The sequence below is a fragment of the Carcharodon carcharias genome, chromosome 9 (assembly GCF_017639515.1).
Source record: "Carcharodon carcharias isolate sCarCar2 chromosome 9, sCarCar2.pri, whole genome shotgun sequence".
NCBI lineage: Eukaryota > Metazoa > Chordata > Chondrichthyes > Lamniformes > Lamnidae > Carcharodon > Carcharodon carcharias.
Genome location: NC_054475.1, coordinates 88,121,428 through 88,148,666, shown reverse-complemented (window position 1 = coordinate 88,148,666; position 27,239 = coordinate 88,121,428). Strand labels below are relative to the sequence as shown.

Genomic DNA, 27,239 nt, shown 5'->3' with positions numbered 1-27,239 from the left:
CCGCATGTCCTCTCCACAAAAAGCAGGACAAATCCAACACGGCCAATTACTGCCCCATCAGTCTACTCTCGATCATCAGCAAAGTGATGGAATATGTCGTCGACAGTGCTGTCAAGCAGCACCTATTTAGCAAACATCTGCTCGCTGATGCTCAGTTTGGGTTCCACCAGGGCCACTCAGCTTCTGACTTCATTACAAGTCATAGTCAAAAGAGCTGAACTCAGGAAATGAGGTGAGAGTGATTGCCCTTGCCATCAAGGCTGGATTTAAGCCAATATGGAACCAAGGAGTCCATGGGAATCAGGGGGAATTACTCACCACTGGTTGGAGCACTGCCTAGCACAGAGGAAGGTGGTTGTAGCTGCTAGTGATCAATCATCTCAGTCCTGGAACATCACTGCAGGAGTTCCTCAGGGTAATGTCCTAGGCTCAAACGTTTCATCAATTTCCATCCATCCATCATAAATTCAGAGGTGAGGATGTTTGCAGATGATTGCACAATGTTCAGCACCATTCACGATTCCTCACATACTGAAGCAGTCCATGTCCAAATGCAGCAAGAGCTGGACAATATTCTGTCTTGGGCTGACAAGTGGCAAGTAACATTCGCACCACACAAGTAGCAGGCAATGACCATCTTCAACAAGAGAGCATCTAACCATTGCCCCTTGACATCCAATGGCATTACCCATCACTGATTCCCCCACTATCAACATTCTGGGGGGTTACCATTGACCAGAAACTGAACTGGACAAACCATATAAATACTGTGGCTACAAGAGCAGGTCTGAGGCTGGAAATTCTTTGGAAAGCAGCTCACCTCCCGACTCCCCAAAGCTTGTCCATAATCTACAAGGCACAAGTCAGGAGTTTGATGCAATACCCTCCACTTGCCTGTATGGGTTCAGCTCCAACAGCACTCCTAAAGCTCCACACCATCCAAGACAAAGCAGCCTGCTTGATTGGCATCCCATCCACCACCTTCAAAATTCACTCCCTCCAGAACCGACACACAATGGCATCTACAAAATGCACTGCAGCAGCTCACCAAGGCTCCTTTGACAGCTCCTTCCAAATCTGTGACTCCTATCACTTAGAAGGACAAGAGCAGCAGATGCAAGGGAACACCACCACCTGCAAGTTCCTACATCACATGGACTGCAGTGGTTCAAGAAGGCAGCACACCAACACCTTCTCCAGGGCAATTGAGCATTTGAGGATGGGCAATCAATGCTGGCCTGGCCACAATGCCCACAACCCATAAACAAATTTTAAAAAAGACTCAAGTGCCATTAAAGTTCTGAGCATGGTCCCAAAGTTATTGTGATCAGGTTGAAGCCAGCATCTGCCAGGGTTTCTAGGTACTGATAAAAATCTAATTGGAACAAATGCCCTTTGTTTTGTTCTTCATGATCCCCTTCTGGATTGTGAAAAACCATTTCCGGGGATTTGCAATGGCATGCGGTGTTCGATGAAACCTCCTCCACCCAAGGTGCAATGATACAAGAAGAACTGAGGAGTTGGGGGCAGTGTCTAGAATATGCCTCCTGTAGCCTTTGAAGTTGAAAATTGAGATACATGAAAACAAAGGTATCATCCACAGTTGAACAAATTCATCAAATCAACACAATAGTTTTCTGAGACCCACCAATGTGCAAGACCCAAGCACATTATGCATGAGTTTTGAAGCACTTAACATCAGTTTAACTGATTTCAGGATGATGAAAGCAATCTGTGTTGTTTCTATTTTTTTCCAGTCAACACATTAATGCACAGAAGTGATGCCCTTGAAGTTGTGGCACTTTACATACTTGACAATTACATGTGTCCTTTGTCCAAATTGTTTAAATTTAAACATTTGTCCAAATTTAGTTACTGCTAACTTGTTTTACATATTTTGCATTGTTACGATTTGAATTTGTGATAAGCTTTTATCCATCAAACTCTCTTCTTGGGGACAGGAACCAGAACTGTACTCTGTCATACAGAGTGCTTTAAATAGAATCTTATTCAGCAGCAGCTGAAGCATAGATCCAAGGTCAGTCAGAGGATCCTAGTCTGCTCCAAAACCATGTTGTTTTCCTCAAAAGCGGCTCTTAGGAAGTCAGCTTGAATAACATCCATACTTGCTGGCCTACTCCAGTCTGCTCTTGATCATTAGCAAAGTGATGGAAAGTATCAGCGACAGTGCTATCTAGTGGCATTTATACAGCAATAGCTGCAGACCGATGCTTAGTTTGGGTTCCACCAGGGCAACTAGGCTCCAGAGCTCATGACAGCTTTGGTCCAAACATGGACAATTCGAGAGGTAAGGTAAGAGTGACTGCCCTTAACATCAAGGCACCATTTGACTGAGTGTGGCATCAAGGAACCTTAACAAAATTTAAGTCAATGGGAATTAAGAAAAATCTCCATTAGTTGGAATCATACCTAGCACAAAGTAAGATGGTTGTGGTTGTTAACATCCTGGGGGTCATCAATATCCTGGGGGTTACTATTAACCAGAAACTGAACTGGGCTAGCTACATAAATACTGTGGCTACAAGAGTAAGTCAGAGGCTGGGAATTCTGCAACAAGAATCTCACCTCCTGATTCCCCAAAGCTTGGCCACCATCCACGAGGCACCAAATCAGGAGTGTGATGGACTAGTCTCCGTTTTGGCTGGATGAGTGCACCTCCAATAATGCTCAAGAAGCTCAACACCATCCAGGAAATAGTAACCTCCTTGATTGTCACCCTATTCACCAGAACACAGTGGCAGCTATATGTACCCATATATAGGAGATAAACTGCAGCAACTCATCAAGCCTTCTTTGACAGCACTTTCCTAACCTGTGGACCTCCACCACCTCAAATAACAACATACGTATGGGAGCACCAACACCTGCAAATTCCCCTCCAAATCACACACCATCCTGGCTTAGAACTATGTCACTGTTCCTTCACTGCCACTGAGCGAAAAACCTTGAACTCCTTTCCGAACAGCACTGTGGGTGTAGTGCACCAGGTGGACTGCAGTAGTTCAAGAAAGCGGCTCACCATCCATTTCTCAAGCTCAACTAGGGATGTGCAACAAATGTTGACCTTGCCAGTGATGCTCATATCCCATGAAAGAAAAAAATTGAAAAATAATTGGGAATTACTTTTGTGAAATTGCATGATCTGACAGATGATTTCAAGTCAGTGATTCCGCTTCATCTCTCTAGTGATCCTCGTATCATAATGATGTAATACATCAACATCTTTACCTAAGAGCTCTCTATGTCTTTACAGTTACCTTACGAAGCTGCTGTTTAGCAACTGAGTACCAGGCCTGGAAACTTAGAACACAGCAATTCTGATTTGGCAGGCACCTTTTTTAATTGTCATGCCCAAGAAATCTAAGAGCTGTCTTCTAAATGAAGAATGTAACTGGCCAGTGGTCTGATGTTTTCTCATCAACATTGAACAATTGGAAATTGAAAAATAATGCAAGCTGCATGTTATCACATTTACATGATTGGTGTGCCTTCTACATCCTTTGCTGATGCACATAATAGATAAACTTCAAAATGAATAGAGGGTATTGCTAATGCAGGATATATGTCATCTCCAACATGAATCTTCAACTATCATATTTCAGTCATACATAGGAGCAATGAACAATCAATAGCTTCTTCTGGACCATCCAGAGCTCTATTTGCAATCCCAAGGCTTCCAAATGTAACACTATGCAGTTTCTGTGGAATGCACTCACATTTCAGAAGCCAAGGTCTACATCCCTAAAGAGTATCTTTGCCAGAAAAAGTTAACTTAGTGCATATCCTAACTTCTACTGAAAGTAGGCATGTTCAGGTATGGATCCATAATTCTATCATCGATTTGGTAACTGTGGAACTTTAGGTGACAGTCAATGAACATTCTTCATGTTTTCTCTAAGGACATAAAATGAATTGTTCCATTTTGAGCCAAGGATTTGGCGTTTCAAGTAGCAGAAGAGAAATCAGTTCTTTGAATGGAATTCTTATACTTCCTTGATGGAGTGATCAATGATACAGATCCAAGATAATACAACAATTTGATAAATGCATATACCAACTATACTGATGACTAACAGCCCTAAGTACAATGAATTCATGACTTTCCATCCACCATTCAGTTCAGGCCTGAAGCCAAATATTTTGAAATCCTGATTTTAGAAGGTGGCATCCAATGATGAAATTCATGTTGTGGTCCTCATCATAATGCCATAATGTCAGAAGCATCCATAATTGAGTTCCTCACCTTTGACAGTTGCAGCCATGTGTCCACTCAGGAGAATTCTGGCATTACTACCAAACCCAGACTTCCACCAAGAAGTCGACTCATCTGGAAAATTTAGTATGATCAGAAATATATTTACCAAAGCTATTTTTTAAAAAAGCTGGTAAAGGCTGCTTACAAGACCATCTCACTAAAGTTGCTCATTGAGGCTGCTCACTCACTAATTTTTTGATCCTAAATTTATTGCACAGCTTCCTTGGCCTTCATGCTTATCTGTACCACCACAAACAAAGGCACCCATAAGACAGGCAATAGGGATATTAGTTGCTGTTTGTATGGAATATTGGATGGATTGTTGGATAAAGTTGATTTAGAATGGTTGTTTTGTAGTGGCTTTTATTTCAGCATTGTAGCCAAGAGAATGCTGTGATGGTCAGTGACAGAGGGATGTTAAACTCTGTGACCTGTGTACTATGGGAAGTTGTGGTTGTGTTAACTGAAATCATTGTCAAATGAAACAATCATATCACAACTGGCTGGAAAGGGGATGTGCTGGTACCCTTCTACCATCCTTCCCTTCCTGTTCCTCCACTTCTACTTCCTCCTGTTCCTGAGCTGGTCATTGTATTCCTAGTGGCAAGTGCTGTGCCCTCATGATATTGTGGATGATAAGCTCACTACCATCATCAGGATACATGCTTCAGCGAGTACTTGAGGGCTCGTCCAGAGAGGGCCAGGCAGCAGAACCATTGCTTCAGCACTCCAATGGTTTGCTCCATGATGCTTCATGTGGCAAGATTATGGATGCCTCTGACACGATACCTCTTATTGTACATGTGCTGAACATGTGTGATAGTCATGACCCAGGTATAAAGTGGATAGTCCTTGCTGCCTAGCAGCCATCCTGTGGCTCAAATACTGAGGGAACACTGGACTGTCACAGAATGAAAACAACATGGCTGCTGCTGAGATAGCAGGTATTCATCAGAAGATGCATACACTGCACCTGGCTTAGGTGAAGGTAAAATAAATTATCCTGGCAGACTCTAGGTGGATAAGGCTTCTGCAGAGTGCACTTCTCCCCCTCCTCCACTCTCTCTGTGAATAGCTTGTCCTCTTTTTTAATGCCTGTGCTCCATCTCCCTCTCCTGCCACAGCCTAAGACAGATGGTAACTACAGCACCCATGATTGGGAGCAAGTGACCTGAATGGAACCCATGAAATCAGAACCAAGGCTTCTACACCCATGGCATCAATCCCTGTTGACTTCACCAACTTTAACCAACTCTGAAACCACCATGCACTTCAAACTCAAGCAGAACCATCAGAAATTAATCAGCAACTGACCTGTAAGTTGTTGATTATCTCTTTAAATAGTGCACATGTGGTGGGGTCCTTCCTCCTTGTTCAGTTGTGCACGTTTAAAAGAAGATGTTAGCTGGAGCAGTGAGGTCAAAAATGGCAGTGCTGGTGTCAAATCAGCTTTAGGTCCTGACTCTGCATACCCCCAGTGCATGCTCATAACACTCATGCTAACACCCTCAGCAAGATGGCGTTGCAACAGGCCACATCGGGCATGTGTGTACATGCCACAGAAGCCATTTTGGTACCAAAACAGCACCCTGGTCTGTATGGTACTCTGGACTCTATGAAACCCAATTTTGCAGCTGTGTTTGAAGCTTAGCTCAATGTCAAACAAGACTTAGGTTGTGCATGATCTGCTTCAGCTTCAGTGAGTGGCCTTGAAGGGGGAAAGAGTCTAGAGGATTGATGTTATGCTTTTGGCAAAAGTCAAGTAAGTTAGCTTCAGTTGTTCAAAATGCTCAGCTAGAGGAAGCTGTAGCTTCCCCAGAACTTAATGTTAAATGTACAGTCTGATAAAACTGAGATGGCTGAAAAACTGAGGGTGGTAGTGTAGAAGTAGAGCTGCGTGTCTTCGGTACACTTATGAAAACTGACTCCGTGTCTGTGTCTTTCTTTGTCTGAAGTTTCCTTTCTCTATTTTTTCCATATTTTGTCTGGGCATATTTAATCAGGTTTACACAAAACATTACTGAAGTGTATACCTTTCTCTCTATAATTCTGTGATTCTCATATCCTTACAAAAATGGCTGTCAACCATTATATTCTTACATGAAAACACTTGGTACTGTGGCTTAGAGTGTCTCATTTAAATAAGAAAATTGAATATAGTTACAGGGAACTTGGCCCATTGATTTTCTCTTTGCAACAGTCTGCTCCAGGACCCTGTCTCATCAGTTTGCTGCTTTTTCCTTATCTCTAACTCCTGGCTATTGTGAAGCATAAACACCAGCAAAGACCAATTAGGTCAAATGGTCAGTTTCTCTGCTGTAGGTTCGGTGTACCTTCATAATGTTCCTGTTTAAGTGTTCCAACTGAGCTGGTTATTGCCTCAGAGGATGTTCTCATCTTAGTCCAAAGTTATTCCTGGGGGCTGACTTATGAATCATTTTGCCTGCCTCTCCATGGTTTTCACAGGCCCTGTCTTAATAAACAGACTATCCATTCCCTTCATTATTTAGAAAATCTAATTTTTACCACAAATGACAAACAATTGATCTCCTTGCTCTTGGATTAGGGAGCAAAAGATCACCCAGAGTTCCTGCTTCTTATCAATATTCAGTAAACTCCTGCTGGAAAGTGCATGTTTGGATAGCATTGGGCTTGGTTGGGTGTCCTCAATGGAGAACAGGCTGTTGACACTGTCAAGGCTTATACATAAAAAATGGCCCCAATAGAGTGCAGCTGGAATCCACTGAACCAGACCCTAACAAGAGTTAGTGCCTTCAGGAAAGGAGTAGAGAAAACAGAGGGATAAATATATTGAATCCCCTCATTAATCCTTTATATTTGCAATATGATTCCATTCATATTTCTCAGCTGTTGTTCATAGCTCAGTGACCAAATGCACGAGTCATCTTTGATGACTTTATGTGAGCATTTCCATTTCACTGTATATGATTATTTTCTGTTCCTGTGTGTGTGTGTCTCTCTTCTTATCTATGTTTATACATTTCTTAAATGGTAAGCATTTGGGAAGTGTTGATGTCCTGTCCTGGTTGTCATTGTTCATGAGTCACTAAATGTTAACGTGCAGGTGCAGTAAGCAATTAGAAAGGCAAACGGTATGTTGGACTTTATTGCAAGAGGATTTGAGCACATGAATAAAGATGTTATGCTGAAATTGTATAGAGTCTTGGTGAGACCGCACCTAAAGTATTGTGTATTGTTTTGGTCTCCTTACCTAACAAAGGATATGCTTGCCATAGAATGAGTGCAACAAAGGCTCACCAGACTGATACCTGGGATGGCAGGATTGTCTTATGAGGAGAGATTGAGGAGACTGTGGGCCTGTATTCTGAATCAGGGTACAAAGTCTCAGAGTAAATGGTAGGCCATTTAGGACTGAGATGAGGAGGAATTTCTTTACTCAGAGAGTGGTGAATCTTTGGAATTCTTACCCAAGAGGGCTGTGGAGGCTTAGTCATTGAGTATGTTCAAGATAGAGGTCGATAGATTTTTAGATGTTAAGAGCATCAAGGGACATAGGATAGTGAAAGAAAATGGCGTTGAGGTAGTAAGTAGATCATCCATGCACTAGTTATACAGCGGAGCAGGTTTGAGGGGCTGAACAACCTACTCCTGCTACTATTTCCTAGTTCCTATGTCATCATCTCTCTGGTAATATGGCTATTTCTTGATGTCACTGATTTTTTTGACTGTTTTCTGTTTCTTGTCTTGTATTTTTGACATTATGAGCCGGAGTTTGAAGACCAAGGCCAGGCCTGCCTCAGTAGAAAATACCCAGAATTGTGAGATTTTCAGTCAGGGAAGTGTGTGGTTGAGCTGTCTGGGGTGGTGGTGGGAGGGGGTTGCACTGTGTGCAGGTGGGGGGTGGTGCGTGATGAAGTTGAGCCCACTGACTCTGAAGCATATTGAGGTGGACACGGGGTGGGTGATTGCTGAGATGGGCTGGTTAGAAAGCTCGCTTCGGTTCTCTGGGACTTGATCCCAGCTGATTTAAAAGATTTTCAGCCCCCTAGCCCTCACCCCTCATATCTCCACCCACCCGCCTCATGGCCCCTCATACCTCCATCTCAACTCAATGCCAGCTCATAACCCCGCCCACCCCATGGCCCCTCATACTTCCATGACAACCCAATCTTTTGATGTCCAGAGCAGTGAAATTTGGACTTAAGTCTGTGTTGTGTTGGGACCCTGCAGAAATCCTGCCACGCACACATGCACTGAATTTGCCTGAGTAAGTTTAAATTTCTGACGGTCTGATTTCCGCTGTCCTGGACCCTCCGCAAAAGCCTCCAACGCTGAGCTCAGGGTCAGGGGCTTAGGCCAGATATGTGGGACCTACCTGGATACTTGCCCAGGAAATGTTATGCTGGTTAATACATGGTCTAACTCAGTTATTAGCCAGTGTAACTGAACTGAGCACCATAAACGACACCTCCCAATCATCCTCCCCAACCCAACTACTCACTGTGAGCTGACTGCCCCCCTGACCTGACTACCCCTTCTAACCTGATGTCCCTCCCGAAACCACCCTCCTGACCCAACCAGGCCCCTGGTCCAATAGCCCCTCAACCTGACTTGCCCCTTGACCCAATTACACACCACCTTGACCTGACTACCCAAGCCCCCAACACTACCCAACCTAGCAAATCCTCCGCCGATGTGACCTGACTGCCCCCCCGAATCAACCTGATTACCCAAACCCAACGACCCGCTACCATCCTACCACCCAACACTCACACACCCAACCACTCACCCACCCACCCATCGATCAAAAGACTTGAGACCTTTAAAAACTTGCCCGAATACAGACGCTAATGTTGTAAAAAGGGATGTGTTCTCTCTTTGCCTGCCTCCTGCGCTTGCTGGTCTTCCACAGGTTGGCTGCGTTGACCCATTGCTGCTGCATCTGGGATCAGAGGTCCCGGCTGAAATAATGTAATATGGTCGAGTGCAGAAAGCTTTTCAGGCAGTGACAATGTATGCAACGTTGATGCTGACTGAATATTTGGGCCATTACTGTTTTTTTTTTTACAGATTTTGACTACAATTCCATTTCTGGTTAAACAACAATGGATACAGGAAACAGGAATATAGTGATCGGTATTGGATGAGCAACAAAAAACTCAGGAGTTCAAATCTTACCATGCATCTTGAGAAAATGAATACAATTAACTCTGGTCATTTGTGGGCTAGGACCAGAATTAAAGTTACCATGAAACCTGTTGGCTGTTGAAAACTCTGAACTGGTTCACTGATATTCTTCAGTGAAGAGATCTTTTGTCACTGCTACTCGATTTTCACCCTAACACTACATGATTTGCCCTTATAGTTCTCAGAAACAACTCATTCGTAAAACAATTGTTTAAAGAAGATTTGCTAACACTCCCTCAGGTCATACAGGATGGGCAATAAGTGTTGCCTTGCAGATATTTCAATGTCTTGGAAACAAAAATTATTTCTCAAAATCATGATAGGCCATGGGAAATTCAATGGTTCTGCATATGACAGGCATGTCCTATCCTGGGTTTTGAGTTACCTTCATTTTCCTCAATCTTGTCTATTACACTTTGAAATCTAATTTCTTACTCTCTTGATTTAAGTGGACCACATGTCTCCCATGACCAACAGCATATATTTATTGTCTAATATCTAGTTATACAAAAGCATGACATGAAGGCTTTAATATTCAAGCCACTTGTGTGTATTGGGTGTTGAGATCTCACTCCTGTCCCAATACGTTTTTCTTCTATTTGATGTGCTATGTAAGAAACACACTTTGGTTAGACACTTCATCTCAATCCAGCTACTGGATTTAAACCACATTACCAGATAGATTATGACATGTACAGAATTAATCCCATCTGACAAATTTAATTTAATAGCAATATCTTAATTAACTCAAAATCCAAATAGGGAAAAATCTTAAATGTTGACATGCACTCTAGGAATAACTTCAAAGTCTTTTGCAATCTTTATAAAGGTTAAAACCCATGTGAAAGCAATGAGTCAAGCATGCCCAAAGAGCAAAGTAATGAATAGAGGAAGCTAGGTAAAAAACTCAACTGAAAAAAATTGCAATACTGGCTTGAGCCACTATCTTCATTTCCACCCCCCCCACGGCCCAAGGTAAAATTTACAAGTAACATTGATAATGAAACCTAAGCTCCTAAAAAATAATTCTCAATAATATGCTTATTCTTACTCATAGACATGACTGTCTGGTACTGTAAATTCTAGGTTAATGTTTTCTCTGAGATTCTTGTTGCTGCATTGTCAACATAGCATTGAATTAGCCGCCATTTCCTGCAGTAGCTATTATTCAGTTGAATTTTGTGTTGTTTCCAGCAGCCACAGGTTGCATCTGGATTTGAACGGTACATTTTATCTGGATGTTTGGCACAGGTCCTACCTACAACTCACATCTTGTCTTTGTAGTGCCCACTTTTGCTCAAACATGGACATAAAACCCCACTTCTCCTCCCCATATGCCCATAGAACATAAGGACATAAGAACTAGGAGCAGAAGTAGGCAATTCAGCCCCTCGAGCCTGCCCTGCCATTCATTACGATCATGGCTGATCTCATTTCGGCCTCAAATCCAATTTCCCACCCTCTCCCTATAACCTTTCAACCCATTAATAATTAAAAATCTGTCTATCTTCTCCTTAAATTTATTCAGCGTCCTGACATCCACTGCACTCTGAGGTAGTGAAATCCACAGATTCACGACCCTTTGAGAAAAGTAATTCCTCCATATCTCTGATTTAAATCTACCACCCCTTATCCTAAAACTATGGCCTTTCATTCTAGAATGCTCCAGAAGGGGAAACATCCACTCCACATCTACTTTGTGTATCCTATTTAGCATCTTATGTACCTCAATTAGATCTCCTCTCATCCTCCTAAGGTCTCGTGAGTAAAGGCCTAAACTGCTCAATCTCTCCTCAAAAGACAAGCCCCGCATCTCTGGAATCAATCTAGTGAACCTCCTCTGAACCACCTCCAGTGCAACTACATCCTTTCTCAAGTAAGGGGAACAAAACTGTGCACAGTACTCCAGGTACGGTCTCACCAATGCCTTGTACAATTGTAGCAATACTTCCCTGTTTTTATACTCTATTCCTTTAGCAATAAATGCCAAAATTCCATTTGCCTTCCTCATTACCTGCTGTACCTGCATACTAGCTTTCAGCAATTCATGCACGAGGACACCCAGATCCCTCTGCACTGAAGTTTCTCTCCATTTAAATAATAAGTCGCCTTTTTATTCTTCCGACCAAAATGAATAACCTCACACTTATCCACGTTAAACTCCATCTGCCAAATTTTGGCCCATTCACCTAACCTGTCCATATCCACTTGTAAATTTCTTATTTCTTCATTGCAACTTACTTTCCCACCTATTTTGGTGTGATCTGCAAATTTAGCTATAGTACCTTCTACCCCTAAATCCAAGTCATTGATACAGATTGTAAATATTTGGGGCCAAAGGACCGAACCCTATGGCACCCCACTAGTTACAGCTTGCCATCCAGAAAAAGACCCATTTATCCTGACTCTCTGCTTTCTGTTGGTTAGCCAATCCTCCATCCAAGCTAATATATTACCCTTAACTCAGTGTGATCTTATCTTGTGTATTAATCTTTTGTGTGGCACCTTATGGCCCTGATGGTCTCTTGTGTTCTGGAAGCATATATTAGTGCTTGGCCACTAAATAAAACAAAGCTTAATGCAGTTGGAACTAGACAGGTTAGTTTAAAAACAATTTGATTATACTGCAGCCCAAGTTGTTTGCCGCCACCCCCCCCAACCCACACCCAAGCTTTGTTTGTATGTGCCCATTGTAGAACTGTGCACCTTATTAGCTAGAGTCCTGTATTAGTTAACCTCCAAAAGGATCACAGTAGAGGTGCTAAAATTGATATCACACCCCAAAGGTAAGGAGAACAAAAGGAAATGGAAGTCCCACTCCTATAACTATGTAAACTATGTGGAATTCACTACCACAGAAAGTAGTTGAGGCCAAATCATTATATGTTTTCAAGAAGGAGTTGGATATAGCTCTTGAGGGCGAAAGGAATCAAAGGATATGGGGAGAAAGCAGGAGCAGGCTATTGAGTTGGATGATCAGCCATGATCTTAATAAATGGCGGAGCAAGCTCGAAGGGCCGAAGGGCTCCTATTTTCTATGTCTACCTAAAGATTTTGCCAGAAAATGTGTTTTAGTGGATGTCAGGTGAGGACCGCATACAGGTTGGCTTTGATATTCATCCCACGTTCAACTTACCTGCTGACACCATCTGGCTTACACATGAAAATGGCCAGTTGAGTGAAATACTAGACTGCTGCCAGGACCTGCGGAACCAAGTTCAGCTGGCTCTGATGTTGCCTGTGACCCATGGATAAGTCAAGGAAGCACAAGGGAGGTGGTTGAGAGAGAGGCACCCTGCTCTTACTGGCTCCACATTAAGGTATATTTAGAAACAATTACCTCCTTGCCTTTTTTTGTAGCTTTTAGTAGCCTCTTTATGTGCTACTGGTTAAGCAATTGTAGAGGCTGGAAAAGCAATCACAGCTTGAGGCAGTGCAAGATTTGGTTATTTCCAACAGGTTTTGCAAATGGGTCAACAACGGGAAATGAACTAAGAAAGGCTATTAGGCCCAACAAGCTCAATATAAAATGTAATGAGACCTGTGATCATTTTAGGCAACCTCTATTGCTGCCTAATAAAAGGTGCTGCTGAATTGAACAGTGGCATAAGTACTTGCATAAATCTGGTACAGCCCTCCCTATTGCTAAAATCTGTCATTGCATTGTCTGTTTTATAGCCATAGGCTTGGCACAACAAAGGTGAACTTCTACCCCAGAAAGTTTTTAGCCTATAGAGCTCAGTGTCACCTGGTAATCGTTCTTACAATGATCTGCTACACCAAATGCAAAAGCACCATTTTGTCCATGTATATTTCCATATTCTTCAGTTGGTACCCTTATGTCATCCTCATTGAATGAATAACTACTAGCATAAATAAATATGCTGCTTACCCAGTTTTGGCAAAATTTGTCCAGTACGTCATGACAACAGCACTAAGCATCACATCATTTTTGGAAAAGTTGCATGGGAATAGATCCGTCGGTCCAACCATGGGGATCCCAAAAACATAGGGTACTTCATCACCATGGGATGCGTCAGACCAGGCTGGTTTCATGTCACTCTGACAGTGATGGTAGAAGGCGTAGAAGTATGTAGGAGAGCCATAACGAGCATGCAGATCGGCTGTTACCACTGCAGGCTCTACCCACTGATGATCAGTAAAAAGAGCGACTAAAGTTTTCCGTCGTGTCTCAGGATTGTCACGGTCTGCCCAGTCAGTGTACATGAATTTGATTGTCTCCCGGAGTGTGTCCTTACCCTCAGGGTAGCCGTAAAGGTTATCCACAAACTTAGAAACAGTGAAATCAAAGTCGCTTCCAGATATCCCATCATCCTGATCTACTATCCACTCCACAAATTTGAATCCTTCTCCTTGATTGACTCCCAACATGATGTCATAATTTAGAAACTCTCCCTGCTCCATCAGAATTTCAGGATCATCCGGTATAACATCTCCGTCAATGACTGGGCCAAATGCAACATGATACTGTGCTGGCTTGATGTCCTGTTCTACTAGTTCCTTGAAGGATTTTTGCCTCAGGCAGTCCACCATGTCAAGAGTATCCAGCATGTTGCAGCCCACCTTCTCCGCTAGTAATCTTGTATACTTTGCTGGCTGGTAATTCACTGCCCAGCTTGATAAGGCTGACCCACTCTGAATAATCGCTCTTTGGAAAAGGCCTGAGGACAAAATCAGAGAGTATGAAAAGTTAAAAAATAAGAATTTTAGGAACCAGAAAAATCTATTAGCCCCCACAAATTCATCATTCTGTCAGAGAACAACTCCACTTGCTCACCTTCTCTCTCTATCCTTCAATCACCTCCTCATTTTTCAGAAATGCACCATTTATACTGTCACTTTAATGGCCTTCCAATGATAGCTTCTTTTAATTCAATTCATGGTTTAGTTTTTGGCAGGAATTCCATAAGCTTGCGCAATTCTACTTCACTTCTAGTAACTTGTTCAGTTTAAACTCAACATTGCCCTTATCATGTCTTGTTTGACCATGAACTGAACTTCATGAGATGCTCTGGGTCATCTGCAGCAGTAAAATTGTTTTCCACCATAATCCATAACCTCATGGCTTGGCATATCCCAAGGAAGGTGCCTCCATTGCAACTCACCCAACTGTACCTGGAACTTCAAAGCTTGACTTGCAAAACACCAAATTACATAAATTTCAACTCACCAGAACTTTGTCACCTGTGCCCTATTCCACTCTATATTTAATTCATCTATCATCTATTATTCTGCCTTTGCCAATCTCCATTGCTTTTCATATCCCAACCCACTGACTTCAGAATCCTCATCCTCATTCACCATTCCATTCATTCCCTCACTCTATCCTGCAACCTCTGCCCTTATTTCAGTAAATATCCCAGAATTCTTCATCAACATCTCTGGGTATGTCCTGTCCCATTGGCAGGACAGGCCCATCAGAGGTGGCAGCAAAATGATACACAGCCAGGAAAGAGTGGCTCTGGGGGTACTCAACATTGATTCTGAATGCCACGGCATCGGATCAAACATGAGCAAGGCAACCTTCCACTGATTACCACCTATCAGCTTCATTCGGGTGATGAATCAGCACTTCTGCATGTTGAACAACAATTGGAAGAAGCACAGAGGGTAGCAAGAATGTGCATCTCAAAATGTGGCTCAGTAGCACTCTCTGAGCTAACCAATTCCTGAAGAATATGGCTGCCAGAATGGATTTGTGGCAGGTGGTGAGAGATCCAACGCAAGGGAAAAACCTACTTGAACTCGTTTTCACCAATCCAGCACGTGCAGATTCTTTTGGTTGGAATGACCACTTTCCAGTCTTTGTGGTGATGAAGTTCTGCCTTCACACTTAGGACACCCTCTATCGTGTTTGCCAATACCACTGTGCTAAACGGTATAGTTTCAGAACAGAACTGGCAGCTCAAAACTGGGCATCCATGAGACGCTCTGGGTCATCTGCAGCAGTACAATCATAATCCATAACCTCATGGCTTGGCATATCCCAAGGAAGGTGGTTGTGATTGCTGGAGGCCAGCCAGCTTAGCCCAGGACATCGCTTTAGGAATTCCACAAACCAGTTTCCTTGACCCAAGCATCTTCAGCTGCTTCATCAAATATCTTCCTTTCATCATAAGGTAAGAAGGCAGGATGCTCGCTCACAGTTGCACAAAGTTCAGTTCCATTTGCAGCTCCTTATAATGAAGTAGTCCATACACACATGCAGCAAAACCTGAACAACATTCAGGCTTAGGCTAGTAAGTGGCAAGTAATATTTGTGCCAGGCAATGCCCATCTCCAGCAATAGAGAGTCAAGCCATTTTCTTTTGACATTCAATAACATTGCCATCATTAAATTCCACCCCCCCCCCCACCCCCCCACCCACACCACTCCAACCCCAACCCCCCATCAACATCCTTGGACTTAGCACTGACCAGAAACTTAACTGGACCAGCCAGATAAACACTGTGGCTACAAGACCAGGTCAGAGGCTGGAAAGTGAGTGACTTGTTATCTGACTCTCGAAAGCCTTGCCACCATCAGCAAGCCTCAAGTCAGGAGTGCGTTGGACTATTCTCCACTTGCCTGGATGAATGTAGTTCCAACAACACTCAGGAGCTTGGTTTATATGGTTCAAAGCAGTTGATTTGATCAGCACCTCATCTACCACCTTAAACATTCACTCCACTGGTACACTGTGGCTGCAGCATGTATCATCTGCAAGATGCACAGTAGCAACTCACCAAGGTTTCTTTGACAGCACCTTTCAAACCTATGACCTTTACCACCCAGAAAGACAAGGACAGCAGGTTTATGGGAACATCACCACTTCCAAGTATCAACTGTAACTCAGTTGGTAGCACTCTTATCCCTGGATCACAAGGTTACAGGTTCAAGTCCCAATCCAGGATTTGTCCACAAACACCAAAATGTTTTACAGCCAAAGGCGTACTTTTGAAGTGTAATCACTGTTGTGATATAGGAAATGTAGCTGAACTGACAATTCAGTGCAGTACTCAGGGAGCGCTGCACTGTTGGAGGTGCCATATTTTGGATAACACATTAAACTGAGGCCACCTCTATCCTCTCTGGTGGACGTAAAAGTTTCCATGGGCAGAATTTTGACCTTGGCGGGCGGGCTGGGCAGGGCTGGGCGGTGGCAGTCGGGAAGCTGACCGCTGCCCGCAATCAAGGCCGGAAGGCGATTTCACACTGGCGGGCCAATTAACAACAATACAACTGTGACTATACTTGAGAATTACTTCATTGGGTGTAAAGTACTTGGGACATCCAGCAATTGTGAAAAGTGCTATATAAATGCAAGTCTTTCTTTTAGTAAAATATACACACCATCCTGACTTGGAAATAAATTGCTGTTCCATCAACGTCACTGGATCAAAATCCTGGAATGCCCTCCCTAATAGCACCGTGGTGTACCTACACCACACAGACTGCAGCAGTTCAAGAAGGCAGCCACCACCTACTCAAGGGCAATTAGGGATGGCATAAAAAATGCTGTGCTTACCCATCAGCATTCTTCTATGTCACATGGGCCTTATCTGAGTTCCCTGCAGCAGGACTGGTCTGTTAGCTCACCCTCCGGTAAGCTGACAAATGAACCATTCTTTACCCTTGCATGGCTGAAGCCCAGTTATGCCCTGTGAAACACCAAGTGCTGAACCCAACTCTATACCAGTTTCCAAGGTGTATGCAGCACCAGTATCTCAGCTGCTGGCTGAGAGTGTCAAATTAAGTGACAGAGCCTCTTCATCAGTGGTATGTTGCTGCTCTCTCGCTCTCCACTTCCTGTGGTTTGACAGGCAGCAGTCCTGGGCGTCTGAAAGCAGAAAATCAGAAGAGAAAGGTTAGGGTCAGGAAAGGAAGGGTGGGGTGTAAAGCAAGAGGTCCACCATTACACCATCTGCAGCTTGCTCATCACATCAAAGAGCAGATTGACGGTGAGCTAGGACATAAGGCAGAAACACACCATCATCCTCAATGTTCTCGGCAAAGTCAATGCCGTGGGCTCTGTCGCAGCCGGCCCCCTGATGCAGAGAGCTATCTCCTCAGTAGGACCCAGGAGATGCTGGTATCCTGTCCCCAGCAACTCTGTTCTATTCTTTTCTATTGTGTGCCACATTGTCTAGCAATGGGGAAGGGAAAAGGCCAGTGGTTGTGTTGCATGGATTTGCATGATGTGCTTACCACAGCTGAATAACTGGAGAAATTTGGAGCCAGTGAGAGGTATGTGAGCGGCTGGCAATCTTGATAGCTTTTGAGGGTGTGGTGCAGTATCTGTATGTTGGGCGTGAGTCTCAGTATCAAGAGTGCTTATGGGTGGGTGATGCCGGTGTGATGCATTGAGCAATGGGAGAGGCTGGGTAGGAGATGTCATGTGAAGATGCATTCACTGACTTTGACCACATCACTACTGCCAGCTCCTTGAGACCAGACACAGGGACTTCAATGTCCATCACCAGTAAGTAGCACCATCACTGACCGAGCTGACCGAGTCCTAAAGGACATAGTTGATAGACTGGGTCTGTGGCAGGTGGTGAGGGAATCAACAAGAGGGAAGAACATATTTGATCAGATCCTCACCAATCTGCCTGTTCATGAAACATCTGTTCATGATAGTATTGGAAAGAGTGACCACCGCATAGAATTTGTGGAAATAAGGTCTTGTCTTCACATTGAGGACACCCTTCAACGTGTTGTGTGGCACTACCACCATGCTAAAGGAGATAGATTTCAAACAGATCTACCAACTCAAGACTGGGCAACCATGAGGCCCTGTGGGCTATCAGCAGCAGCAGAATTGTACTCAACCACATTCTGTAACCTCATAGCCTGGCATATCCCCCACTCTAACAACCAAGTCAGGAATCAACCCTCGTTTAATGAAGAGTGCAGGAGGGCATGCCAGGAGCAGCCCCAGGCCTACCTAAAAAGGAGATGTCAACCTGGTGAAGCTACAACACAGGACTACTTGTGTGCCAAACAGCAGAAACAGCAAGTGATAAACAGAGCTAAGTGATTCCACAGCCGAGAGATCAGATCTAAGCTCATCAGTGCAAAAGATAAGGTTGAAGCATTTGCAACAATCTTCAGCCAGAAGTGCCGAGTGGATGATCCATCTTGGCCTCCACCAGAGGTCCCCGGCATCACAGATGCCAGTCTTCAGCCAATTCAATTCATTCCACACGATACCAAGAAATGACTGAAGTCACTGCAAAGGCTGTGGGCCCCGACAATATTCTGGCAATAGTATTGAAGAATTGTGCTTCTGAACTTGTCACACCCCTAGCCAAGCCATTCCATTACAGCTACAACACTGGTATCTACCCGGCTATGTGGAAAATTGCCCAGGTATGTCCTGTACACAAAAAGCAGGACAAATCCAATGCAGCCAGTTACCACCCCACCAGTCTACTCTTGATCATCAATAAAGTGATGGAAGGGGTTACCAACAGTGGTATCAAGTGGCACTTTCTTAGGAATAATTTGTTCACTGACACTCAGTTTGGGTTCCACCAGGGCCACTCAGTTCCTGACCACATTACAGCCTTGGTTCAAACAAGAGCTGAACTCCAGACTGATGAGAGTGACTGCCCTTGATATAAAAGCAGCATTTGAACGAGTCTAACTTCAAGGAGCTCTAGCAAAACTGGAATCAATGGGAATCAGATTGGATTCATACCTGACACAAAGGAAGATGGTCATGATTGTTGGAGGTCAGTCATCTCGGTTCCAGGACGTCACTGCATGAGTTCCTCAGGGTAGTGTCAATCACCTACCTTTCATCATGAGGTCAGAAGTAGGGATGTTTGCTGATGATTGCATAATGTTCAGCACCATTCGCGACTACTGAAATACTGAAGCGGTCCATGTCCAATTGCAAAAAGGCCTGGATAATATCTAGGCTTGGGCTGACAAGTGGCCAGTAACATTCACGCCACAAAAGTACCAGGCAATGACCTTCTCCAACAAGAGAGAATCCAACCATCACCCTTTGACTTTTCCATTACCATCACTGAATTCCCCCACTATCAATATCCATTGGGAACACCACCATCTGGAAGTTCCCCTCCAAGCTTGGCTGACCATCCTGACTTGGAAATATACCGTGATTCCTTTGCTGTTGCTGGGTCAAAATCCTCGAACTCCTTCCCTAACAACATTTGGCTCCCAACACATGAACTGCAGCAGTTTAAGAAGGCAGCTCACCACCACCTTCTCAAGGGCAATTAGGGATGGGCAATAAATGATGGCCTATCCAGCGATGCCCACATCCATGAACGAATAACAAAAAGAAATTGACCTTCCTGTTCTGAGAGTTGCTCTTGAGGCCCTCTGTACTCCTTACAGAATTAAGGCCCCTCTCCTCTTCTCCACCTCCACCACTAAGTCCTCCAGAGCTGTTTCAGTGACCTTTGAGCCCCTTGCCTACTGGTGTTTCATTTTCCTTACTTAGAACTGAAGCAATGGTAGTCAGCAGCAGCCTCCTGTCATTCAGTGCAGTCTCCCTTTAAGAGGGACAGACTCTCTTCAAGAACAGAAGGCTGGCTGCAACACCTGCTCTCAGCACAATGCTGCTCAGCCCCCTGCTGATGTAGATTTAGAAAGCAAAGTGGCAGCCTCTTGGCGCTATGCTATGATCACAGAAATGAAGTGGCAGCACTAAATTTGTATGCTGCCCACCTCCACCATGAATGCAATACTTTTGTCCAATTATTGGCCCTGTAACTTCTGTCACCTACTCTAGCTTCTCTCTTACTTCCCGATTGATTGCTCTTTGCTGTTTCTGCTACATTAAAAGAGCTATAAGTAAAATAAGCTTTTTAAAGTTGCCGTTATTCCTGACTTCCCATCTCTCCACTTGTGAGTTTGATATTTGAACCAAGAGCAACAGAACTGTAAAAGAAGTTACCAGTTATACTGAAGCAGAAATATTAGAAAGTGTAACAAAAAACGTACAACTGCTAGTAAATCAGAGCTGTGTCGCCTTAAACCTCAAGTGTTGGTTGTTGTTAAGTAAACACCTCTCACTGATGTCAGCAGGATGTGCCCTTTTGTTCTTTCATCAATGGAATAAACAACTTCTGAGCCCACAATCATAGATTACAGAAAAGCTAGAAAGCTAAGGGCATTTTACATTCACAGTCCTCACCCACAGCGTTATTTTTTTACTTAAGTGACAAAAAATATTAGGGGATTAGCAAAGCATTACACATTTATGGCATGAATGTCACATTCATAATTAATTGGATTAGAAAGGTCTGGGTTTTCCCAATTGTTTCCAATTCCTAATGTTTTATTTAATGAGATTGTCTACCTCTCCTTTCTACTACAATGCAATTATATTTTTGATTTAGTCCTCTTAGCTTCAACATTATTTCAGAAGCAGGCTTCTAGGTAACTGTGACTGATCTGTAAAAAACCCTCTGTTCAGAAAACCGAGGACAAACAAATATAGATTAGGAATCACATTAGTTTTAGGACAGAGTTTTGATATTTTACGGAGACTGATGTAATCATGCTACATATTTAAATAAGCACATGTGACTACTTAATAATCATCAAGGATTGTCGTGTGAATTCTGAGGCTATTTCAAGAACGTCGGACTTTTAACCTGCTGGCACAATGTTATTATTGGCTTGTTACTCTCAATGAGGAATATTCCTCTGGTGAGAAATATTCCTCCCACAATAAACAGAATAATGTTTTACTGTTGTTTGTAGACTGCAGCTGTCGCAGAATGACTACATGATCTGCCTACAGAACAACATTGACTATAACGCTAAAGCCATTTATTATGTTTTTCTCAGTGGCATGGGGTACAGCTGCCTCCAAATAGCTTCCTCTTCCACACCAAACACTTTTCCCTTCGACAACTCTTAATAATCTATAAAGCCCAAACCTATTCAAAGTTAAATACTCTTCCATTATCTAAGCTCTTATAACTGTTTTCTCATAGCCATTTTCATGCCACAAGAAAAGGCTTGTCATCTGATAAGCATCCGTCTTACCTCTAGTCTCTGACCCCTCTTCCTGTCTCTCTGGCAGCACATTTTAAGTCTCTATTTCACCAACATTACCATTAATAGTGCTACTCTGATTGTCCAATATATGGCCGTGCATGCTTTCCCTCCTTCTTGCACGCTCACTGTAATGATCTCAAGGTTTATTTCCCTTCTCCCCCAACCTCCTATTCAAATTTAATCCTTCACAAGGCTTCAATATTTTGAAAATCTTTATCTCCCAGTCTTCCTTTCCTCTGTAATCCAAAGGACTTTAAAATCCATGTTCAGTGTAATCTGTCCTCTAACTACAAATTTACCTAATTTTTATTGTATTATTTTCAACCTTCCTAGTGTAATTCACAATGGGTCTTGATTCTATTCTTTGTTTGATGATGCTAATGTTTCTGTTGTTCCCAGTGATACATGGTAATGTTTTACTTATAGTGTAGAGTTATGCTCCATAATATATATTACCCTATTAAGATTGAAACCTTGGTACCAATACTATTACCCTCATTCATGTTATAGTAATATTGTTACTGCCAAGCCCTCAGATATTTAAACGCTATTTGATTATTACAATCCCAGTTGCAAGCTCATTCAACAACCCTGTGAATCCTCCATTACTCCCATTTCTATTATCCAAAGGTTTTCCAAGACAAACTTTGGGTGAGGCATGAAAACTATATAACATTTCTTTTACCTGTATTATACTGCCCTACATTTCCATCCTTAGAATATTAATATACAACATGTATACAATCAAAAATTGGGAGCACCTCTTGGATGCCAGTTTCTATTACCTACCAGCAAAGCTCCCTCCTCCATTTCCTGATTTCTGGACTAATTTCTTCAAAATGCTTGTTTGTAATAACAGCTGAGAATTCCACTTTTGAAACCCAGAAGTGCTATTAAGCAATTGATACAGTCTTCATTCAGAATTAATATGTGTCCTACTGCAAACTTTCAAGCCCTAATTTTTAACCTAAATTAAGTACCAGATTGACTGGGATGTGGGGGATTGGTGGATGGGTGGAGGGAGGGCATGGTGGTGGTGTGAGGCAAAGATTTTGGTGGGCTTCAGGCATACAGCTCAAAAAAAGCAGATTAAAGTTCAAGATAGTGGCATTGGTACAGGAAGCCACAAGCAAGGTGGGTAGGGTTAAAACTGCCCCTTTAATATAATAAAATGGAAGATAGTGTGCACATTTGTGTTATTAGCCTCCAGCTAATCTTAATGACTTTGCCTGGAATAATTCTAATGAGAATCTTACGCTGTGTGGAAGATGATCCGTTTTATTGATGGCTTGAGAAGCAGCTTTCTATATATTGAATCTCATAACAAGAGTTTCAGTTCGCAACTCTAATGAACAGTATAACATAAATATTTTAAATTTTAAAAAGACATTGTTAAGCTCCATTTTCTCTTTCATAAGGTTCTATTTTTCTTCTCCCCACATCAAATCCCCAGGTCATATTTACAAAGTGCAGTAATTCCCAAGCATACAAGGTCAAAGTACTGTGAGCACAGAACCCAATCCTTGTCTACCATGTTCTAAATTGTATCTGAAAACCTTGGCTTTCTGGCTCATTCCCAATTTCCCAGCTCTTACGTACAGAGCTCAGGCTCACAACTCTCATCTCATCTACTGTTGAATCTCTCATCAACCAGATCCAGTGCGTTTTTTTCTCTCTGTACATTAGTTTGATTAACAGCAGGGTTCAATGTTAGACGTTCTGACAAGGACACCTGTCAATTAAATTGGATCTAGCGGCTGGTAAAACAAGTGACAGATTTTTCATACTCTCATACGTACATTCCACCCTGGTTCAGAAAGAGGTGAGGCTGCTTTTTCAATTCCCAGTTGCGGGTTTTGAAGGTGAGGGGAGGTCTCATAAACTGCAGCATGTGGCCTTCTCACTGCCTACCTGCTTGCCCCCCATTTACCTCCAATTTTACGGGCAGTGGTGGAGTTGCTGGGTGGTCCGCTCACCCTTGGTCCTATTGAGGCTCTTAAATTGCCAATTAATGGCCACTTAAGGGCTTCATCTTGCACTCGCCACTATTTACCCGTGGCGGGGAAAGGCCTACTCCAAAGGGGTAGCTCAGCAGCTTTAGCTGCGTGGGCTGGTGTCTGGCAAGGAGGGTGAACCTCTTTAACGGGTCCCCTATGCACATTAGAAGCAGCCCCTCCAAGGTCATGCTCCTTCTTTAATGCCCCCCCCCCCCCGCCAAACCGGGTTTCTGAAACCTTGCCCTCCATTCATCCCACCTTACCTCTCTCGCTGGAGCTGTTAACCTGCCTTACCTGAATTCTGGCCTCCATTAACTCATTTTCTTCAGGAACTGCCTGTAATCCCAGCAGTGGCCACCACTCAAACCAGGTGCTGCTGGGACTACAGAGCTGCTGGCCAAATGGACTGGCTGGCAGCTTTCTATGGCGAGATTTCCTCCCAAAATAGGGACAGTAGTGTTGCCTTAAGCCAATTAATGTTGCTCCCACTGAGGGTTTTGAAGGCGGTTTTATCGTGGACAGGCCCGCCACTGGTTTTTTAGCCAGAAACACGGGTACTACGGTTTGCTGTAAGATTCAGCCCATAGTTAACGCTTGATCTGAACTTCTGAATAAAAGAAAAAGAGCTTAATCTGGAAGAGAATTTCACAGGTATGGATACTGATGTGTGAAGCTTCACCAATGCTACCTGAGAGTAGTGGTAGTGCTGTCTAATGTTTCACTGACATTTAGCAGTCAACAGCTAATGAGGAATGTTGTGTGAAGCTATACCACTAGTATTCTTTGTAGGTTTCTTTTTGGACTAATACAGATTATTGAGCTGAAACTACTCTAGTTTTGTGTTGCTCACATAAACATATAATTATGGCTTAAGCACCCCAAAATTGTCTCATAAATTCTTTCTCACCTTCATCGGTCATATCTAGTCTGTAGGCTTGACTGAACAAGGAAATAGGAATAAAAACAAAGGGCTGGAAAAACTAAGCTGGTCTGGCAGCTTCTGTGGGGAAAGAAACGGAGTTAACGACCAGGATTTTCCGGGCCCTCTTGCGAAAAAGTCAATTGACTTTTGGCCGCTGTCCCAATTTTCAAGTCCCTCCTATGATGATGCCTGCCGCTGGTGGGCATTAAAATCCTGGCCAAATTTTTGTCTCCACTATGACTGTTCTTCGGAACGGAAATGGGGTTGGAAGGAGTTAGTGGGATGTGAGTGATTAAGGAGACAAGGAAGTTATCAGAGATGGCATTGTCTGTGATTAGATGATAAGAGAGGCCACATGTGATGGCAGGGTCTATGCAGTGAATATGGGAAGGGTGTGATTGAAGAGGGTTAAGCAGCAGTGAAATTGTAGGAGAGGGGACAACATAAGTTGAGATAGAAACTGAAAAAGAGGATGAAGAGTTGGAAATCAAAATACTGTGGATGCTGGAAAAAACTAAAATAAAAACTGAAAATGCTGGAAATACTGAGCAGTTCTGGCAACATCTGTGGAAAGAGAAACAAAGTGAATGCTTAGGTCTATGAGCTTTCATCAGAACAGATGAAACAGGATGACGAGTTGCTCAGTTCAGAGGTTGAAGGAGGAAAGGGATGAGAATATATTGATGAGAAACTTACAGTGGGGCTTGAGATGCAATACAGATTTCAAAATAAATCTAAGATACAGTTCAAGTGTTAAAAAAGACTGCTGATACCTCATGTTCAAAATGTACGTGTGCTTGTGAGATTATTTAGAGTGTCATTGAAATAGTCCTGTATGCTTTACAGGGGAGAGAAACATCTCTAAGTTTTTTTATTCATTCCTGGGATTTCAGATTCATTGGCAAGGCCAACATTTATTGCTCATCCCAATTGCCCTTGAGAAGATGGTGGTTAGCAGACTTATTGAACCACTGCAGTCCATTTGATGTAGGTACACTCACAGTGCTATTGAAAGTGAGTTCCAGGATTTTGACCCAGAGACAGTGAATAAGGAATGATATAGTTCCAAGTCAGGTTGGTGTGACCTGGAGGACAACTTGCAGGTAGTGATATTCCCATGCATTTGCAGCCCTTGTTCTCCTACATGGTAGAGGTCTCTGGTTTGGAAGGTGCTGTTGAAGGAGTCTTGGTGAGTTCCTGCAGTGCATTTGCAGATGGTACACACTGCTACCATTGTCCGCTGGCAGTGGAGGGAGTGAATGTTTAAGGTGGTGAATGGGGTGTGAATCAAGCAGGTTGCTTTGTCCAAGAAATGTAGCTGAACAACTCCAACCTCTGCTGCCTCAGACAACCAGTTCCATGATACGTTCTGGGCTTACAGGCTGTTCCTGGGGACATACACCAAGACAAATATCAACTGCAGCTGGAGAATCATCAACTCGGTGAAAGACGCTCTTTGGTCTGCCTGAAGCTTGTTGGCCTTCCAGTGCAAAGAGTTGTCCCCGACCAAAGGGTGCAGACTGGCACATTCCAAGGTCCAGGACTATGTGCTGAAGGACACACTAAAGCTTTAGGCAGCTGCCTCAGAGGTGCAATGGGGAAAGGTCGCTGTCTAAGACCTTTCAGGTCATAATGCACCGAGGGGCTGGGAATTGTCTAGTGCACTGAGGGGCTGGGAATTGTATAGAGCACTGAGAGGCTGGGAATTGTATAGACCCCTCGGGCTGTATGACTCACATTGAATGTATGCAGTGAATATTACATGTATCACAATTTTATTGAAGCACCTCAGAGTGCAACATGATCTATGTGGGCAACTTAATCTGTTATGACCATTTTGAAATGTTTGTAATGTTCCTTGATTGTATCGAAGCATCTCAGGGGGCGACATGATCCATGTGGAAAACTTGAATATTATTGCACCTTTCGTGATGGCCATTTTGAAATATTTTGTAAAGTTCTTTCACATATTTTATGAATAAAGTATATTTTTGCAAAAAAAAGACTATTGGGCATCTTCTGGCAAGACACAGTGCCAAATATGAAAGTACACTAGCATGCAGGGATCCTCAGCATGTTAGTCCTCGAGTCAGCTGCAACTTCGTTGACTGGGTCACATGAGCCGAATGGATGATGACCGCATTCCCAAAGAGTGAGCTTGCTATCGGCATGAGACAGACCAACAGGTCACCTTTGTCTGCAGGCGAGTCTTCAAGCTAACTGGGATTGGAATCAATGCATGGGAAGTCCTTGCTGCTGACAAGCAGTCAGGAAGGGTGTGGAAAAAACAGAGAGCAAAAGAAATGATCAGATGTTGGAAAAGAGAGCCCGCTGGGAGCAAAAAAGTATCAGTCGCCCTCAGGCTAACACTATTTATCAGTGCCAGCTGCAGAAGGCATTGCCACTTATGAATTGGTCTCTACAGCCAAAACAGACCACATTCAATACAGAAGCGACCTACGCCCTGGGCACAGTCCATTGTCTCCGAGACAGATGGATGTCAAAGGGAAAAGTTTTGTCCTGGATGGTGTCAAACTTCAGAGATGTTCAATGCCAAGGGGAGATAGTTAGATTCTCTCTTGTTAGAGATGATCATTGCCTGGAACACGTGTCATATATCAGCCCAACCCTTAATGTTTTCCAGGTGTTGCTGCATGTGGGCATGAACTGCTTCAGTATATGAGGAGTTGCAAAGAGTACTGAACACTCCACAACAGAAGTTAAAGCTCAGTGGCAACTTCTGTCGATTGAGGTTGTTGAGACTGATATGAACTGCGCCTGACTACCTCTAGGACTAACATCAACAAGTAGCCCGTAACCAAAGAAAAA

At 43.2% G+C, this 27,239-nt stretch overlaps 1 protein-coding gene across 1 annotated transcript in view; it reads right to left on the bottom strand.

Annotated features, from left to right (window-relative positions):
• Window positions 1-27,239, bottom strand: part of nlgn3a (neuroligin 3a) — a 257,150-nt gene that overhangs the window by 34,787 nt on the left and 195,124 nt on the right. The window contains exon 5 of the mRNA XM_041195469.1: window positions 13,338-14,127. Within this exon, the coding sequence (XP_041051403.1) occupies window positions 13,338-14,127 (790 nt within the window). The remainder of the gene's footprint in view (window positions 1-13,337; window positions 14,128-27,239) is intronic.